This window comes from Sceloporus undulatus, chromosome 2 (genome assembly GCF_019175285.1).
Source record: "Sceloporus undulatus isolate JIND9_A2432 ecotype Alabama chromosome 2, SceUnd_v1.1, whole genome shotgun sequence".
NCBI lineage: Eukaryota > Metazoa > Chordata > Lepidosauria > Squamata > Phrynosomatidae > Sceloporus > Sceloporus undulatus.
The window spans coordinates 129,065,625-129,085,110 of record NC_056523.1 but is presented as its reverse complement, the minus strand read 5'-3'; the positions used below and the strand labels follow the sequence as shown (position 1 = coordinate 129,085,110).

At 41.7% G+C, this 19,486-nt stretch overlaps 1 protein-coding gene across 2 annotated transcripts in view; it reads right to left on the bottom strand.

Moving 5' to 3' along the window:
* CFAP52 (cilia and flagella associated protein 52) overlaps nt 1-19,186 on the bottom strand; it is a 43,238-nt gene extending 24,052 nt beyond the window's left edge. The window contains exons 1-6 of one of the 2 annotated variants that reach the window (XM_042455206.1): nt 19,058-19,186; nt 15,459-15,658; nt 14,537-14,673; nt 10,178-10,306; nt 9,282-9,381; nt 8,198-8,314 (exon numbers count right to left, since the gene is read on the bottom strand). In XM_042455206.1, the coding sequence (XP_042311140.1) occupies nt 8,198-8,314; nt 9,282-9,381; nt 10,178-10,306; nt 14,537-14,673; nt 15,459-15,658; nt 19,058-19,142 (768 nt within the window). In that variant the 5' untranslated portion in view covers nt 19,143-19,186. The remainder of the gene's footprint in view (nt 1-8,197; nt 8,315-9,281; nt 9,382-10,177; nt 10,307-14,536; nt 14,674-15,458; nt 15,659-19,057) is intronic. The other variant, XM_042455207.1, reaches the window with a different exon arrangement.
* Between the last annotated feature and the right edge of the window lie 300 nt (nt 19,187-19,486).

The following is a 19,486-nucleotide window of genomic DNA, read 5'->3' as shown; positions in this document are numbered from 1 at the left end:
CCCACTCCCTCAGCACCAACCTTCTCCTTTGAACTCATGATGTTAAACCGTCTTGCTTGTCTTTCCTGTTGCTACACCACAGGAGAGGAATGTGCATTGGGTTTTTTGTTTTTTAAAAAGTTATTGTTTAGTTGTATTGATCTCTCCCTACCTGCTCAACCCTTTGCTATGCAGCCCTGATGATGTTTGGGTTGATTCAGTTCGCCTTTTCTCTGCAATCTTTCCTGTACTGTAGCAGATCTGTGGGGTCGGGGGGGGGGGAATCTACTTTGTGTGGTCGGTGTATTTCTTCTCATGCCCTCACCCCTTTGTTTTGCTCCAAACATGTTTTACAAGGCTGAGTCTTGCTTGTTTTCAAAGACAACACAGGACAAAGGATGCTTCTCTGAAAGCTCTGTAGCTGAAGTCCTTCTGTCAAGGGTGGTGTGTCTAACTGGATAGAATGGGTCAGATCTGGTTGTATGTTCTTTTATAACTACTTTGGGCCTAAAACAAACTGAACAGTGAAGCAGACTTTAAATGAAAAATCACAGCACCTGCAAGCTTCCAGAGAGCAATTAGCCATTTTTCAACTCTGGAGAGGCTAAGGTCCACAGCTTCCTCACCCTGATCAACAGTGACCCTGTGACTCTGCCTATCATTAACTGCTTTGACCTTCCCTCCATCAGCTCGTGCCCTCCAACATTTCACACAGAAACTGGGACACATGAGGCCAAGCAAAATTAGAATGTGTTCAAGAAGGCAAATGTTATGAATGAGGAAAAAACAGAGAAGGCAGGAGATGGTATAGCAATGTGCTTTTGCCTGAGTCTTTGGGAAGGACAAGATTTCATCCCCTTCTCTTCTCCTGCCCAAGCTCAGTTAATTGAGTGCAAACTACTTTGGCATGTTGAGCTCAGTTTGTAGCAAGTGAAGTAAGCTGAAAAAAGGGAAAAGTGGGAGGAGGAGAGAGAATGACTGGGTCATTTTAAAAGCATCTAAAAATATAAGATGACAGAGGATTAATTCATGACTGTCCATGCTAAATGAGAACAGTTGGATAGTATGCATAGTGAACAGCAGGTGGCTATTATATTAAATGGGCTACAAACAGATAAAGTAGGCTCTTGTTATCTGCTGGGGTTTAGTTGCATGACCCACCCATCCACCCATAGATACCAAAATCTGTGACTGCTCAAGCCCCATTATACAAAGTGGTGTAGTAAAATGATGACTCTTATATAAAATGGCAAAATCAAGATTTGCTTTTTGGAAATTTATTTTGGAAAATATTTTCATGGAGGGCCGAATATATTTCTTACAGAGGACACTCCCTGATCCTCACATTCTATATTTCAATAGGTAGCATGTTCTGGGCCATCCAGGCAATATGTTAAGGCAGAGATTGGGGTGGGGGGTGAGAAATGTAAAATTTAAAACATTCTGAACATTTCTGCCTTGAAAGCTTTGTGCACTCTACAGTAAAGACTAATTTGAGCACCTCTGACCACAAAGAATGATCCTCACGCGGCATCTATCAAAGCCAGTTAAGCAAAAGACTTTCAGAGAGCAGGCTGACTGTCAGGCTGCTGGATTACAGTTTAAGAAATGTACATGTATTTCAGTTTCAGTTTGGGAGAGTGTTGGACTAGGATGCTGGGAGACCAGGGTTCAGATCCTCTGCTCAGCCATGCAAACTGACTGGCTGACACTGAGGCCATATTCTTTCTGCGTCTGAGGAGGGCAAGGGCAAACCCTCTCTGAATAAATCTTGCCAAGAAAACCCCATGATAGGTTCACCTTAGGGTTGCCATATGTTAAGAACAACAAAGTGTGTGTGTGTGTGTGTACCAGGTTTCATGTCCCACACACATTGAGCGTTTTTCACTTCAAGTGAACAAATTTTTATTTTAATTGCTCAGATTATAGGATATATGTTCTACAGTGACAGATTTTTGCTGACTGTTACATTTGTTTTAGTGTATTTGGCATTTTGTTTTAAACTGTTGTCTTGTTTCATGATAGGAGGTCAACTTAGGTGTTTCATGAACAAGAAAACAAAAGTATATATATTAAATATGGAGGGAGTTACTTATTTACAAGATGACATTAGAAAGTTAAAAGATAATAACTTAAAAGAAATTAATTATGAAAACTACACTATCACTGTACATTACTTTTACATATATGCACTTATGCATGTGTACATATGCATGCACACACAGAGTTGCAGGGACGTAGCCGGGGGGGTTCTGGGGGTCCGGACCCCCCCTTCCATTAGAAAAATGAATGGTGTGTGCTGCTGCGCCGCCGTACTCAAGCCCCATTATAATGGTGGCACTTAGTCTGGACCCCCCCTTCCTAAAATCCTAGCTACGTCCCTGAGAGTTTTCTGAAACTTTAAAGGTAGGAGAAAAAAACTGTTTCTTGAGTATCATCCAGTGAAAACATATAATGACTTAAGAATTCTTTGGGATAGCATATTTCATCAGATGAATGAACTGGTCTCCCAGTTAAGTAGGCAGTTACAGCAGAGAGAAAAATCATCTGCCTCATATCTGAGACTATGGGGCTGGACAGATGGGTGGCATCCAGCCACCCATTTATTGGCCAGATCGGTGCCGCAGCAACCACATGCTGCAGCACAGATCCAGCCTCTAAAGAACACCAAAAGGAGCTGGAAAAAACGGCTCCATTTTGCACCCTCTAAAGAGTGTCATAGCCTCGGCAGCGTGTCTTCCTTACACCCTTTTGGCACTGCATTTTCTAGATGCAGCACTAGGTCCGCGCCATGATGCTGCAAGCCGTCTACAAGGGCACACGGCATCATGACGTGATGGGGCGGAGTCACAGCATCCAGCGTGTGGATGCTGCGCCATCACTCTGCCTACAGACCGCACAAAGTGCTGGTCTGTAGAGCCCCTATAACTCCCATAAAAGGCTGTGGTGTATAGGGGATTTTTGGAGGTGTAGTTCAAATTTTTTTTTCAAGCATTGCTTTCTACTTAAGCAATAAGTATAAATAATACGTATCATATATCTAACAAGCCAGACAAAAGCTTATGCAATTTGTGGCACACCAGTTGTTGAATGTTCTCCCCTGGCATGAACACTTGCTTCATTCTAGCACCAAGTAAAAGCATGGCTCTTTATGTGCCCTTTGGGGCCTAACTGATGTGTTCCAAAATTTATTTACAGAGGGTTATAAACTGCATTAACTTTTAAATCCTTTCTAATCTTCTAATTGTTTAACATACTTTTCCTGCTCATTTTTGTTTTAAATTCCTCTAAATTACTTTAATTGGATTCACTTGTACACTGTCAATGGTAGAATTCCTATATTCCATATAGGACAGGATAAAAATATCTTTATAAATTAACATATAAAAACAGCTTCAAGGAGCATGGAATTCTGTTGCAATAACACACTTGCACAGATCTGCCTCTAGAATATGACTTCAGGGTAGCGTTAAGTAGATAATTATGTTAAAAAACAACAATAGCAGCCATCTCTGAGCAAGAAACTGAGTTATTTGTGTTTCAAAGTGTACAGGACCTTATGTTACTTGTTGCTAAGCCTGAGGGTTTTTTAACTTGTCAAGGGAAGTTCAAGTTCAGCTTTGCTATACAAGCCTCCAAAATATCCCTGCTGTTTCATCTTTACAGCTCCAAAATATTACACTTATGTTCAATGAAATAAACAAGATATCCCTTCCATTCTTTAATTTCCTATATTATCTAAATCGAGTATCAAAGGAAAAGTCTCCAACCCTCCAGACTCCCCAGTTCCCACATCCCAGTGAACTGCCTCTCTTGGAAGCTCCAAGAGATGGCAATTTACCTTTTAAATAGGTTGCAGGTCACTCTACACAGTTTAACATCAAAAATTCCCCTTTTTCTTCTCATAGCTTCTGTGCTAAATAGGCAAACACTGTTTCAGTTTAGTCCTTGTTCATCTATGTTCTTATATTTTAATAAAAATATAACACTATCCTGTTTTAGCCCACCCTTGTATACCTTCACAATTTCTTGAAAATCTCTTCATATCCCAATTATATTAAAAGTGTGTGTGTGTGTGTGTGTGTGTGTGTGTGTGTGTGTGTATGCCTTCAAGTTGCCTGTTGACTCAGAGGTAGTTTTGCCAGTTTCCTCTGAAATATAGCCTAACACCTGGTATTTGTTGGTGATCTCCCCTGCAAGTACTAACAAAGGCTGATGCTACGTAGCTTCCAAGATCAGAAGAGATCTGGTGCCTTCAGTATTACCGCATATTCTCAACTATAAGTCAAGAAATGTATGCCCCCCCAAAATAATAAAAAATAAAACTTTTATTTATATACCGCCTTTCCTCCAGATCAAAGCGGTTTACATATCAAATTATAAGATATTACAATAAAATACTATACAATGTATCAAAATTTCATACAGATTAAAAACCTTAAAAGCAATATATCAACAGTCACACTATCAGTTTTGGTTAGGCACACTGGTCTTATCAGGGTGTAATATCTCTATATAGAGTTGGAAGGATATGCTAACTGAAAAAGATGGGTTTTCAGTGCCTTTTTAAAGGCTTCCAATGTAGGGCTGAGTCTAATCCCTTCTGGGAGTGCATTCCAATAAGCTGGAGCTATTGCCGTGTAGGCTCTCTGGGGAGTTGTTGACAATCTCACTCTGGGGTATTCGAGTAAATATTTCCCCGTTGTTCTGAGTGTGGGGCGGATTATGTAGGGAGAGGCGCTCCTTCAAGTAACTCGGCCCTGAGCCATATAAGACTTTATAAAACTTGGGTCAATTTACAAATGGGTCAACAGGCTCATCCCTCAAGCCTCCTCCCAGTCTGTCTGTCTACTCAGTGGACAGCCAGGCTGAGGAGGGGGAAGAAGGGCAAGTGCTTGCCCCTGAAACCTCTTTCCTAGCCCAGCTATCAACCAAGGAGAAGGAGGAAGGGCCGACGTTTGCACCTCAAGCCTCCTTCCCAATCCAGCTGTTTCTGTTTTACGTTTGACTTATTCACAGGTCATATAAAAATCCTTAATTTTGGCCCCAAAATGTGACCTGGACATATTCATGAGGCTGACTTATACTGAGGTATATATGGTAGGCCCTAACCAAGTTGTTAGGCCCCAATGCGCTTCCTGGATTGGAGAAACAAGGAAAGGCTGATTAACCCATTCCTGCTCTCTACTTTTCTACTCTAAATTGTCTGAGTTTAAAACTCAACTGATTGCATATTTTTAATTGGTGTTCATGTTTTTAACTGTTTTATATGTCTATTTATTGCTGCATTTTAATCTGTTGTTCCCTACTTCAATCTACCAGGAGAGGCAGGTAAGAAATACATTGTTGTTGTTGTTATGTTGCCCCATTATACACAGTTGCATATAGCTACCCCGAGGGGTGAAAAAAAACCAAAGAAGAAGAAGAGAAGAAGACGACAACAACGGCTCCACTGAATAGACCAGGCTCTAGATCTAGAAAGCTCAAGAAAATCCAGCACTAAACTCAGTTGTTCACAAAGCAGCCTCTTGCTCTTTTGCTAGTAGGGATCTCAGCCTAACTAGTTTCCTACGAACACTCTACTACTAGAATACACCTTTAAGACAAAAGGACATGTGGCACACTATAAACAGATTCTAAAGTCTTATAAAGCTATAGACTAAAGTGTTTCTAAATTACATGTCTTTATTCACAAAACTATGTATGTTTAATCTACCGGTTTTAGTAATTTGAGATGATTTACAAAACTTCAAAGTGGTTGATGAAGACACAGAAATAACTGAAAATTTCCTGTACCTTGCCTTAGTCATTAACCAAAATTGAGACTGTAATCAAGAAAGTAGAAGGCTAAAACTTGGAAGGGCAGTGATAAGGGAACCAGATAAGAGCCTCAAGTGAAGGATATGTCATTGAATACTGAAATTAGAATCATCCAGGCCATGGTGTTTTGTTTCTATGACTAGGTGTGATAGTTGGATAGTGAAGAAAACTGATAGGAAAAGAATCAACTCACATGAAATGTAGTGCTGGAAAAGAGTTTTACAGATACCATGGACTACTAAAATGACAAATGGATGGGTTGTACAGCACATCAGGCCTGAACTCTCACTAGAAGTCAAGACAATTACTAAGGTTGTCATATTTTGGACATATCATGAGATGATGTAACTCACTGAAAAGACAATAGTACTTGGTAAAGAAGAAGGCAGTAGAATAAGAGGAAATCTATGTTACAGATAGATTGAATCAGTCAAGCAAGCCATGAGCCCAAGTTTCAATTCAGACATGGGGATGGCTGTATCAATTCTTTGTGCCCCATGTCACTAAGGCTAGCTTGCTGAACCCAGATATGACGATACAAGAATCAGTGAAGCCTGCAGAGACAGGAAAATAAGTATTTCTAGTCAAATATTAAGTAAGACGTGTAGTCAGAAACTTTGAGAATGTATTTTCTGTAGCGTTGTTTGTGAAGGTAAAAGCAGCTACAGTGAAATGTGTGGTAACCCTTTATTACAGTGCTATCTTCCCAACCTGAACTTTGCTCACACTACCTGCAAAAGCTACAAGTTGTCCTATGAGCAGAAACATTCAGGTGTCTATTTTCCCATTTGTGGGGCACATAGCTGCTTGGGGTGTAGGGCGCTCAGACAGGGGGCCCAAAGGGCATAAGAGAGAAGTATTAGAATCCCCATCTCAGAGGCTGGCCTCTGTAGCTGTTTTTAAATTAAAAACAAAAGCAAAAAAGACCCCTACGCTCACTGAAAATGGGTAAAGCAAATCAGTAAGATTTTACAATGTCCAACAGACAAGAAATGCTATATTTAGTCTACAGTTCAAATTTTCCTCTGTTATCTAGTTCAAAGGAAACAGACATTTTTCTGCCATGTCAGGGATTTTTTGCTCTCAAACAGAAAAGTTTCTATGTATGTTCAGTTCACAGTGATAAATTTAAGAATGTCAGTATTTAATTAGCTCAACTCTGCTACTATGATGGCTTTACTTTTTGTATTGACATTTTGGAGATCCTGCCCAGTGGGACAACAGCCGCTGGATAATGTATGAAATATATTATAGCCTATAAATGCATGTTCTGAATCCTGGCTCTGCTCGATGAAGATTCAAGAGGAGTGAAAGGCACAAAATTGACAACAAAGTCTGAATCGGTACAATGAAAGGCCTCTTGGCTGAAAGGAAAATGCCCTCATATCACATACAAAAGATGACAAAGAGCTGGGGGTCGCTTCTCTTCTTATCAGATATCTCTATATCCTAATACACAAAATGATTTTCAGTACTCATGCAAAAAGAAGTGGTTTCACCCCATTGTGAACCTTATCTGTTTAGACAACGTATGTGGCCAAATGAGGAAACCAAAGTGAAGCCATGCTCCAGGGATAAGTATTGCAAAATAACACCTGGTTTCCTCTGCATCAAGCTGGAAAGCGCAAACTATTGCACCAGTTTGCTGACTGTGTGCCAGTGCAGAGATGAGAAAGGGACTGGCAAGTCACCAGCCCCCATTGCTACCCATAGATTTTTTTTGTCACCTGCCTGTCAATTGATCACACATGCACATGAGTGGCCATCGACTCATTGTACATCCCATGAAGCAAAATGATGACAAACAAGGCAGATCACCAACAATACAATGCATTTAATAATAACATTAAGAAATTGGCCATTCCAACAGGGGACCATGGGAGAAGGGGGGAGGGATGTACAGGGTGTCCATGAGCATGCTGTGCCAATGTGTCACTGGGCACACTGATGCACCATATGGGTGGCCAATCACTTGTACGATCAAGTGGCCAGTCGCACAGCTACTTGCACAGAGCATCAAATGGGCTGGCTACTTGGCAGGAAAAGGGAGGCGATTGATGGCCACCGGTAGTGTATTTGTGCATGTGCATGCATTTGGGGTAGGATAGGAAAAAAATTACGGTACAGCACAACTCATACCTGCAAATGCCCATTTTGGCTGGTCCGACCTTGCAGAAGAAGGAGTGCAGACTACCCGTGGGTGTCCGGCCCATCATGGGAGCCAGTGGTATAGTCAGTGGGTTGTCTCTGCAAATCAGGAAACTCCGGAGGTAAGCGGCTTTTCCCCTGCATCTGCTCAGTGCCTTAAATCATTTGATGCCTGCTGATCATTAGTTGCAAGCACAACAACTACCTGAGTGTCTCCACTAATGTGAGGTGGAGCAGAATAACCACTTACCAGGCTGAATTTCTCCTTCGCTGGACCATAGTCACTCATCAATGTGCTTTCTGTATTGATTTTCAGGACATCACCAGTAGATGTGCCAATATAGAAATACTTGTCATCATCCATCATCTGGAGAAGGAGGAGAAAGATTAGGTACATATATCACACCTTCACTATGATAGGTATATTACATTGAACTAGCACATCATAAATTTCTGGCCAGTTTTTCTTTTTGAAGTATGAGTTAAAGACTAATTGTCATTCATATATTTTTAAAAAAACCTAACAGAAATAAAGGAAAACTGGGTGTTTTTCTAATCATATTTTCATGTCCTGTTCCTGCTACTGATGCTGTTCAGTGTATTTATTTACTTACTAACTTTACACAATTGCAATTATACCATCTGAAAGTATATTTTACTAAACATCAATCCAAAACACATTAATAATCATTTAACAAAGAAAAACATCATCCAATGAAAAAAGCACAACAACAACAAAAAAGAACAGTTACAATGAAAAATAAATTATAATAACAGGGCTAGTTAAAACAACTCAATTGTTTCAAAAAGATTCATAAAATACATGCCTACACATCAGTGAGTGTAAAGCAAATCCTCCTTTACTCAAAGTTTAAGTGCTACAGCCTAACAGGCCTTCTGCAGATTTGCCATTGCATTACTTCTAAGGGGAAAGGCGAACTCCAATGAAGATCTAAAGAAGTTTTCCAGACTGGACCAAAAGACTAAAGTTGTTGCTTTTACACTCTGGGGATGACTTGGAAGATCTCTGGGATGACTAGCTGGGGTATTTCAGGTCCTCTGGTTTGGCAGCATAGAAATAATGATCATCATCCTATTTGGGTTGTTTCCAGGTCAATGATTGGACGTTTTTTGGACATTTATCATCCAGTTATGTATCTGGCTGCTCAACAGAGATAGGAGCAGATGACCTTGGAAATCCATCAGCCTCCTGAATAGATTCGTTTCCTTAAGTAGACCATTTCCAACACATCAGTACAGCTACATTTTTGTTCATTTTGGTGTAGGCATCGCTTCCTTATATACTGTAACTGTCAGACCAGCAGACCTCTTACCATCATACAAGTAACTATTCTTTTCAGCTGCCCTGTTTGGCACTCAGTTGGCCTGATTTTCCTGTTGGGTAAGTCCAATTCCCACACTCGAATGGTTCCGCTGCAGCCAAAACAATTATTTCAAAATCAATTCCAGATACAAAACATCATACTGCTTCACAGCATAGAACTTCAAAGTGTCTTTCCCATTTTTGTTTTATCCCATCAATGCCTGGCGTACCAACCTAGAAATGGTATATGCCAACTCGCTTATATATCACTGTGGTGTATTAGGAACCTAAACATACTACTCTCCTGTGGTCTGGAAGTGGGAGCTGGGGACATTATTGATAAGAACATTTCAGAAAAGACTGAGAGAAGTTCTGAGCACAGCATCAAAGAATAGGTAAGTAGCAATCATTCAAGATACAGCAAGCCTCAAAGAAAATGAATGTGACTGACTCCATTGCCTCACTGTCTGTTAAAGCCAATGATTGCATGCTATGGGCGTTGAAAGAAAAGAATCTAGCAATTTAAAAAATACACTTGCTCTAGTATTTAAAGACCACAATGTACAGATATTTTACAATGACTATGGCAGATCTCAGAGTGCAAACATTGTAAATGTCACAGGAGGAGTCTGATGCAAAATTCCACTTGTTAATCACAGAAGCAATAATTTAGGTCTTTCTAAATATAAGGATAGGCTGAAAATGTGCCAAAATGCATGTCCAGAACACACAATCACAGTGCATTTCACCATTACCAGTATCCAGAGACAATGTTAGTATAGCTACTCCCTCACTTGCTCATTATTCTAATCATTCAGGCCAGGAGGTTTGGGGAAATGAAACTACTTAAAGGGTTTGTTCTGTAAAAATGAAATTGGTGTCTCTTTTTCAAACACCAAGGCATACTTTCCAGCACTAATGAACATCTCATCCCGGCAGTTGGAGTAGACCAGTGTGGTTGGGTTGCCAGCACTACGCGCAGCAGCAGGACTGCCACAGATGGCCTCTTTCTTCAGGACACTCCACACTACTATGCTGCCAGAAAACAGAGGATTTTTATATGGTTGACTTCCATACATAATTACAACTACTTCCTATGTAATTCAGTTTGGGATTTCTCCCAAATGTGCATGCATAGAACTGTACCATGAGAAGCACAACAAAGTTCATTACTTGCAACAGGAAACCATGTTTTTGTATTATGTAAACAATCTGATAAAGAGTCTCAAAATTTAATTTCATGGGGGACGAAAGACACACTCTTTTTCAATGTGCAAATATTATTTACCTTAAGCAGTCTATATGTCAACTTAGGTTTATACCAATCAAGGGTTTATATTACAGGTAAATTTCTTGCATACTACCCACAGGTGACATTATCATGTTCTAGATGCACTGGAAGTGATATTGCATAACTTCCAGCTGCCATTTTGGGTGATTTTCAGCCTTTTTAATTTTTTGAAGTGTTTTCAAGAGGTTTGGGAAGGAGAGATGCAAACTGCCACACATGCAACTGTTCTTTCTTGTTTTGGCTAGTTTGGGGGTGAAAATCGCCTAAAATTCAGTAGAATTTTTTTTTAAAAAAAGTGTTGAAAGACTTCACAGACTAAAATGTGGGACCTGAGGGCTGCATGTCTCCTACATGCAGCCCCCAGGTCCCATTCTGCAGTCTCTGCAGTCCTGTAGATTTCACTTTCCCAGTCCAGGTTTACATGAAATGAAGGAGCCTTAGGCTTGTGTGCTTCCTCCTTTCCAGCCCTTCTAAAACTACATTTAGTGAGTTCTTGTCTCCTGTCCTGACTTGTGGTATTTCATGTAAACTGGCAAACTATAATTTGAACTAGTCCAAAGAAACATGTGAGCCCAAGACTCCTTAATTGCTAATTCGCTTCATCCTAAACCAGGGGTAGGCAACCAGGGGTTGCTGTCCCTCAGACAACTGGGGGGCCGAAGCTGATAAATAAATAAATAATTTAATAATATAGGACATCGTTTTCAAATGTAGGACACATTTTTAAAAATGGAGGACGTGCGAAAAAATTTGATGATTTTAAAAAAATGTTAATATAAATGCATGTTTCTTAGGGATGATCAAAATGGAGGACATTTGGGCCTCAGAAGCTGGCTGATATCAATATCACCACCACCACTATCACCACCACCACCATCATCATCATCATCATCACTATCATTGTTAAAGCAGGCCTTTTAGCATTAAAAGCACTGAAAATACACAGAAATGCACTTTGGAAAGTCACACTGTCTCACCTTCAGAAAGAGTCTTCTTTTTCCTCCTCCTCCTCCTGCTCCTTCCTTCCTCCCTCCTCCTCCTCCTTCTTCCTCCTCCTCTTCCTCCTTCGTCTTCCTTTCTTCCTCCCTCCTCCTCCTGCTCCTTCCTTCCTCCCTCATCCTCCTTCCTTCCTTCCTTCCTTCCTTCCTTCCTTCCTTCCTCCCTCCCGCCTTCTCCTCTTCTTCCTCCTCTTCCCCCACCCCCTTCCTTCCCTCCTCGCGGCTGCCAGGCAGCCATGGGAAGGGAAGGCTGGGAAGGAAGAGGACGACCCCCACCCTCCCTTCCTTCCCTGCCCACGGCTGCCTGGTGCCGGCGGCAATCGGCGGCAGGACTGGGCTGGGGCCAGTTCTGCCACGTCGCCGGGCCGGATCCGGCCTGTGGGCCGGGGGTTGCCGACCCTTGTCCTAAACCCTTGTTTGGCCATCTGTTGGGGATGCTTTGATCTGGATTTCCTGCATGGCAGGGGGTTGGACTGGATGGCCCTTGCGGTCTCTTCCAACTCTATGATTCTATGACACAGAGCAGGTTGAAAGCAACCGACATGTACACATGTGAAACAAAGGTGAATTTTATTTTCACAAAACTGTCAGGTGGGAATCTTATCTAGATAGTTGCTTGGCCTGTCATGTAGCAATACATTTTTTCTTGTGAATTTACAGCCCAATTCACAAATTAACTATGTCATCTAACAAGAGGAAAAATATTGACTGCAACACCAGTGAAATGCCAGAAAACAACCTGGTACAGCAAGTATGTACAGTTACAAGTATTTAAGAACAAGCTACCAATAATAAAATCCAAGCCAAAACAGACATATGTTTTGACACCTCTCTATATTCAGTTTTGGGAACAGAAAGAGGAGTCTTATCAAAGATACTGGTTTTCAGCAAAGTCCACCATAGCATAAAAAAACAGTTGTTTTTCTATTGCAAGCTATTGTGCAACATCTTACAAGTATAAGATCTTAACATTTTGCAACCCACAATTAATTACTTTGGAAATAAACACAATGCTTCTACCAGGACCACACAACCCAGGACTCTCCAAGCCAAACGCAGCTTACTACTAAAGTCTTATATGCTGCCAAATGTTTAACTTTCATTTTATCAGTTCTCCCCAGACAAGCAGCATAAGTAGAGGAGTACTGAGCATATGGTGGGCCACAAATACTACTAGTGGATTGTGTTCAGATTGGTAAGCCTGACTCAGGTAATTAAAGTTAGAATATGATTTCTGATATTCCAACAACCTTTTTATTCCACCAGTTATGAAATAATTCACAGATCTGAAGGGCAGGAGAATCAGAACAAAGGAGCTAGGAACATACATGCAGATATGAAATACAGTTGTCCCTCCATATTCGCTAGGGTTAGGGGAACAAGACCCCCGTGAATATGGAAAAACCACAAATAACAAAAACACTGTTTTTACCTGAGAGGACACCTCTCTAGGAATCTCTAGGTCCTCCAGTGCAACTCTGTGGTCAATGTCCAACATACACTGACCATAGAATGGCACTGAAGTAGCTACAAATGGTCTTTCAGTGCAACTTTTACTTAAAGTTGACCACAGAGTTGCACTGGAGGACCTAGACAGTCCTAGAGATAACATATTAATGAAATCTGTGAATAATCAAATCCACAAATATCAAAGCCGCAAATATGGAGGGATGACTGTACATACTTCTCAAAAGATAGCAGAGACAAAAACTGAAATTATGAATCAATGAATGCAGCAACTGCAGATAAGGATGCAGAATTTTAGTCTTATTTTTCCCACACCAAATTCTTTCACATCACATCTGCTGCATCACTCTATAATTGATACATCCTTGCAGTTAAGGACTCGTCTACAATGGCTAGAATACTCTTGGCTTCTCCCAGTGTATTCTGGCCACAGAACTGTCCTGGATTCCCCTCATTACCTCTGCACTTCATAGCAATGCCAGATGGCTGTCTACACAAGATTCCTGCTGTTCTGCTACTGTTGGCAAGAGTTGCACTGTCTGAATTCAGAAATGAGGTGCCCACTGCTGATCACATGGCTAGGTGCCTTGTGACTTCAGAGGGAGCAATCCATGCCAGCAGTAGCAGCACCAGACCATGTGTAAACAACTATCCGTTGTCACTACAGAGTGTTTCAGATCTTCCTGCAAAATGTAGGGCAAAAGGTGAGTTTTTAAAAACTGATTTAGGCTGAGATAGGACAGATTCGATGCGGAACTGGCCTTCCCACATGAAGATAGTTGGCACTCAAATTGGGGATTTGGCCCTGCACTGTCTAGACAGGTCATAGTGAGGGCAGAGGGAACTAGTTAACTGACCTATGCAGAAGTGGTCAAAGAGGCAGAAGCTTCTTATATGCTTTGTTACTTGAATTACCCAAAGACTTGTAAAGATTCTCTTGGTATTTGGTCCATATTTTCATTTCCCATTATGATAGGAATTGGAATCACATGGCCCTTCAGATGTTGTTGAACTGCAACTCCTCATGTTCCTCACCACTGGCAGTAATGGCTTGGGTTGATGGGAGCTGCCGTCTGAAATCATCTGGAGAATATATGATTTCTATCCTTGCCTTAAGAAGTTTGTAGGGAGAGAAGGAGAAAAGGCGGGCAGTTGCAAATCTGGAACAAATACAATTCCTATACAGAATTGTGTCAGATGAATTAGTGGACCAGCTTGGACAAGCTTTGTCTATTGTGTGTATCGGATACATACACAAGCATTCCAATATCATATACATTTTCAACTGTTCCCCCACCCCCACCCCCGATTCCATGCATCTCCAGAACACATGAATAAAAAAAGAAAGTGTTAGAATAATCTCAAATAGAATTTGCAGAGCCATAGTCAACAAAAAGAACTGAAAGATTTGTGGAACACTTTCCCTTGATTCAAAACAGGGAAGTGGACGTCTCATTTGAGTTTAAAAACATAGTAAGAAAAGGAAAGTTACTTATTAATGAATATTACCTTCCATCATCCTGACCTCCAAGTGATACTAAGTAAAGGTCATTTGGAGAAAAAGCGAGATTTTCAATTTTACCCTTGTGAAGTGACAACCGAGCCAACATCTCTTTTTTCTTGTAATCCCATAAAATGATATCAGCCTGTGATATGAAAAACAAAGATCAGCATGACAACAGCACCTAGGTCAACTCCACTTTGTAATGACAGATTCTGGAATAACAACAAAAACAAATCCAGTGTAAAAAAACTGTAACAAGTGTTACTTGAAATACATTAACACAGGCACCCTTTGGATCGATTGGAGCCGTATTGAGAAAGAGCTTGTTAAATGAACTTGTCAAACAGTAAACATGACCCATTTCACTGCCAAATAGCAGCATTAAGAATATATATTACAACATAAGGCAGAAGCATTAAAATTAATAAATAGCTTGACATGATCTATATTTTAAAATAACATAGATCAATTCATCTTCAGTTCAAATGTGTGCAGACTAAATAATCAAACACTGTTGGCTTCCATGTAGGTGAATCAAAAACTGCGCTACTGGCTCAGATTTACATGCACTCCATATTCAGACGGAATTGAGAAATTCAGCACTCACACCTCCGAGCCCCTCACTGTCTGAAATTAACTTTTCAGTATATCCCTTAAACACCAACAACTTTCTCCCCATGACCCCCTTTGAAATGAGCTTTAAGTCTGTGCTCCAACAATTAAAAACTCAGTTGGAAACCCAATTTTTATTTGGCCTTATCAACAATAGCATTGTCCACTGCTGTGGCAGGACATAAGCATGTAATCTTAACACAATTAGCCCACAACACAGGACTAAGAAACCAGATTTCAGAGTCATGCTTTCCCCTGGTTCTTGGAGCAGCAATTGGGAATCAAAAATATTTTTAAAAGAGAGCCCTTATCCACCTTGAAGCCCATGAATGTGATCTGACCAGAAGCCACATAGGATCCACTTGAAGAAATAGTGACACAGGAGACATTGTTGGTATGGCCATGTAAAAAATTTTGAGTGCGAATGTTTATGCCTTGGACAATGACTGTGCAGCCCAGAGGATAGATGAGGTGCTCCCGATCTGGGTGGCAGATGAGGCCACAAGGAACATGCCCTGCAAACAAAGGAGGCCAAGAAAGAGAAAAATTAAGACCCATGCAACTGAGGAAACATGCTGGTTAGTTGTGTTCTAAACAGGAAAGCTTCTTTGATGCTTTACAATGGCTGGAATCCTGTTGGGGAGTTACAAATGCATATACGTACACCGTAGTTATGGTGTTAACATAATGACTCTCATCCCAATTCTCCCAATCCTCACCAGGTAAAAGGCACTGAAATCAATGAGAGTCCGTTCCCCTGTTGATCCAGAAGCAGCTAACTGGTGCTCCCACTCTCTCTTATGAGCGATCTCTGGTTTAACAGGCAGAAGCAGGGCCCTGTCAAAATTCCCTTCATGCCAGAAATTAGGTGAGGAGAAGGGCCATCAGTCAGCTGCTTCCTGAGTGACAGGGGAACAGATTCCATCAACAATGGAATCTGAAAGCCTGGGGGACTTTCATGGTCACAATGTATTCCCTTAAACTAATGGCTACATAGGGGTTGTGAATTCAAAACAGTCCCAAGTACGTAACTAGTTTAGGCATTCATAATTGCCCAACAACATTCTGGCCACTGTTAGTGACAGCTAGTGATCCAATGCTTGAATCAACTCATCTTGGAGTGCAGAAGGTCTGTTTATACTGTCCTTTACCACTCAGTATACAGTATTTACTCCACTGTACTTCCTTGTTTGATCTGCCTTCAACAAGTGTGTGTGTAATACTTCATACTCCTCAGATGAAGGAGACCCTTTCTGCCCCCAATAGAGGCAGCAGCAACCAAACGGCACGGCCTCCGGGAGCCCTAAAAAGAACCCGCTCCCGGTGTGCACTGAAGACATCCGTGCAGCATGGTACTGTTTGGGAGCTGCAGCACATGGATGTCATCATTGCATGCCCCGTCTGTATGGAGGCACACCAAAATGATGCCGGCAGCATGCAGAAGGGCTTGGGAGCATGCGGAGGCGCCACTCTCCTGAGCCCTAAAATCGGCCCCAGATCAGCACATAGCACCAGACTGTACCAGGCCATACTGAACTGATCTAGTCTGTAGTTTTAAGACAGAACTCAAACGACTGATCCATGCAGATTGACCTTCAATCCACTCTACCTATAGGCAGAGTTCTGACTGACAGAATGATTTTGTTTTTCATATTTAACCAGAACTCTTTTCTTTTTAAACACACTTTAGCTAAGCTATTTTGTTGTTGTTGTTGTGTGCCACCAAGTCATTTCCAATTTATGGTGCCCCTAAGGCAGTGAACTAGTGCATAACTAGTTTAGGCATTCATAACTGCTCAACAGGATTCTGGACACTTTAAGTGTTTTCTTGGCAGGTTTCTTCAAAGGGGGGGGGGTTGCCACTGCCATCCTGAGGCTGAGATAGTGTGACTTGCCCAAGGTCACCCAATGAGTTTTAATGGCCTCTAGGGCCCTAGTCCAACACTTAAACCAATAAACCATGCCGTGTCTAAGCTGTAGTTTCTGGTAAAACACTCAAAGAGCTCCCATTTTAGCTTGAACCACAATGGGACTGCTCAATAACTCAATGCAGATATAGATCCTGTAACACGGGGGGGGGGGGGATCTCAAGCTTGTTGTGCTTGTAAACATTCAGAATGAAGGATGATTGATAATGGAATGGAAGAAACCATTTGCTCTCCCCTTCAGGTGCCATGATCCGTTGCTGTGATATCCTGAATGGAGAATCCAAATCACAGCAAGATCTAAGTCTCATGCCCACAACGAACCTAGAAAACATCTAACCCTTTTAAAACTTGTTCTGTTGAAGCAAGGGTGTGCTTCCTTCCTTCCTAGAGTAAGAGAATGATGAAGGAACTTGGACCTGCCATTTTTATGCTATCTTCGGGGGGGGGGGGGGCTGAATATGGTCAGCTATGCCATTTCTGAGGGTATTGCCATACAGCAGAAATAAAGCAGCTTAACACTACTTTAACTGCTATTCTGTGGAATCCTGGGATTTGTATTTATTTGACTAGCTCAACATACTACAAATCCCAGGGTTCCACAGGACAGTCATGGCAGTTAAAGTGGTGCCAATATGCTTTATTTTTGCAATATGGCTACATGCTTAGAGTCATCCTCAAGTGAGCAACATCCACAAAATGTGTCCTTTTTTTTGGATAACTTGTCTGTACTTTGCATATGCTCTGAAGCTAGTTCCTCTTACTGCTTAAGGGTTTGGGACCGATTGCTCAGATTTTCTTGACCCTGTTGTGTCTCATGTTGAAAAAAGGCAACTATATACTGTATTACTGTGTTGTGCACAAGCTCCTTGTTTTTCTAAAATGTAACATTCATTTTCGTTATGTAGTCATAGTAGCAGCATGATCAACACAGAAGCAGTCTTTAATTGGTTTATATTCCTAACAGCACTTGTATAAGAGAACCAAAGAGACTTGGGGAGAGTTTGGATTGTACTGTGTGTGTGTGTGTGTTTAGAAAACAAAATATAAAGCTACACGTTTTTCTTGTTTTCATGCAGTATATTTTCACTGCTCTGAAAACATATATGGAAGAAAGTACAATATACATATGGAAGGAGGCAAAATTAATAACAAACAAGAGTCAACCCTGACACTCCCACCTTAAAAGCTCTGCCTATCTTCCCGATCAAAACCTCCAAGTCCTAATGACCCTCTGTAAATAAATTCTCCTTTTCAAATCTTCACTAACTCTTTGCCTTCATTCCAAGTAAACTCCATCATCTGTCATTACAAGGTGAGCAAGGGGTCTAAACCCAACCTCTCACTTCTGAACTGTGGTTCATGGTGGCACCAGAGCCTTCTCTCTCCATGTCTCACAGACACTACAGCTCCCAGAATCCCCTAGCACTGACCCAGGGCAGTTAAAATGGTCTCAGACTGGATTATTCCTGCAGTGTGGTTTGGGACCACAGAGTGGCCAGATGTCCTCACTGCAAAGGAGGACCAGGGCAGCACAAGGTGGAGGATGTGCAGGAAAAATGGAGGAGGATACTATTATTACTATTATTATTATTATTATATTTATTTGTACCTCGCTTTCCCCCCAAAACTGGGACTTAAACCTTAGTCTAAAAACACAGTGCAATTAAAATCTTAAAAACTTTGGTCCTATATATATGTGTGTGACTCTGGGGAAGACCAGGGTTCCCAATCCCCGCTGGACCATTATGGAGACCCCTGGGGCAAGGAGTCACACTCTCTCAGCCTCAGGGGAAAGCAAGCTCTGAAGAAGCCTTGCCAAGGAAGCCCATGACCTTAGGGTCTCCATGTGTCAGAAGCACAATCTACATTTGAAAGGGGAGAGGGATCTGCTGGTGGGAGCAGCAAGAGCTCCCCCTGAGCATGGGCAGAGTGCCCTTGTTCCCAACCAGGCTGCAGACACAATGGTCCCCTCTTCTCCTCCGCTACCGTTGAAGCCGATGATCGCCTCCAGCTGTAGCCCAGCCAAGTCCCCCGACGACTCCGCTTCCTCCTCGCCTGGGAGGGTCGCCATTTTGCACCCTCCGCTGTGTATCCCCGTCGCCAAGGGAGACCGCGCAGGCGCACTAGCAGCGCCCGAACACCAGCAGCAGCAGCACCACCTGCCCACTGCGCATGCGCAGCAGCAATACTGGCTGGTTCCAGGCGAAGAAAATGGGCGCCATGTTGTCTCATGCTATTGTTTCCTTTCAAAGGGCAATGCTGCCTCCTTTCTATTCTATTTAAGACTTCAACGTTTGTGGGACTTTGATCCCTTGCAAGAATAGGACCCTGATGCCCTTCAGATGCTGAATGGCAATTCAGACATTATTGATTTATTTTTATATGCATTAAAATCAAATAAATTAAATTTATTTC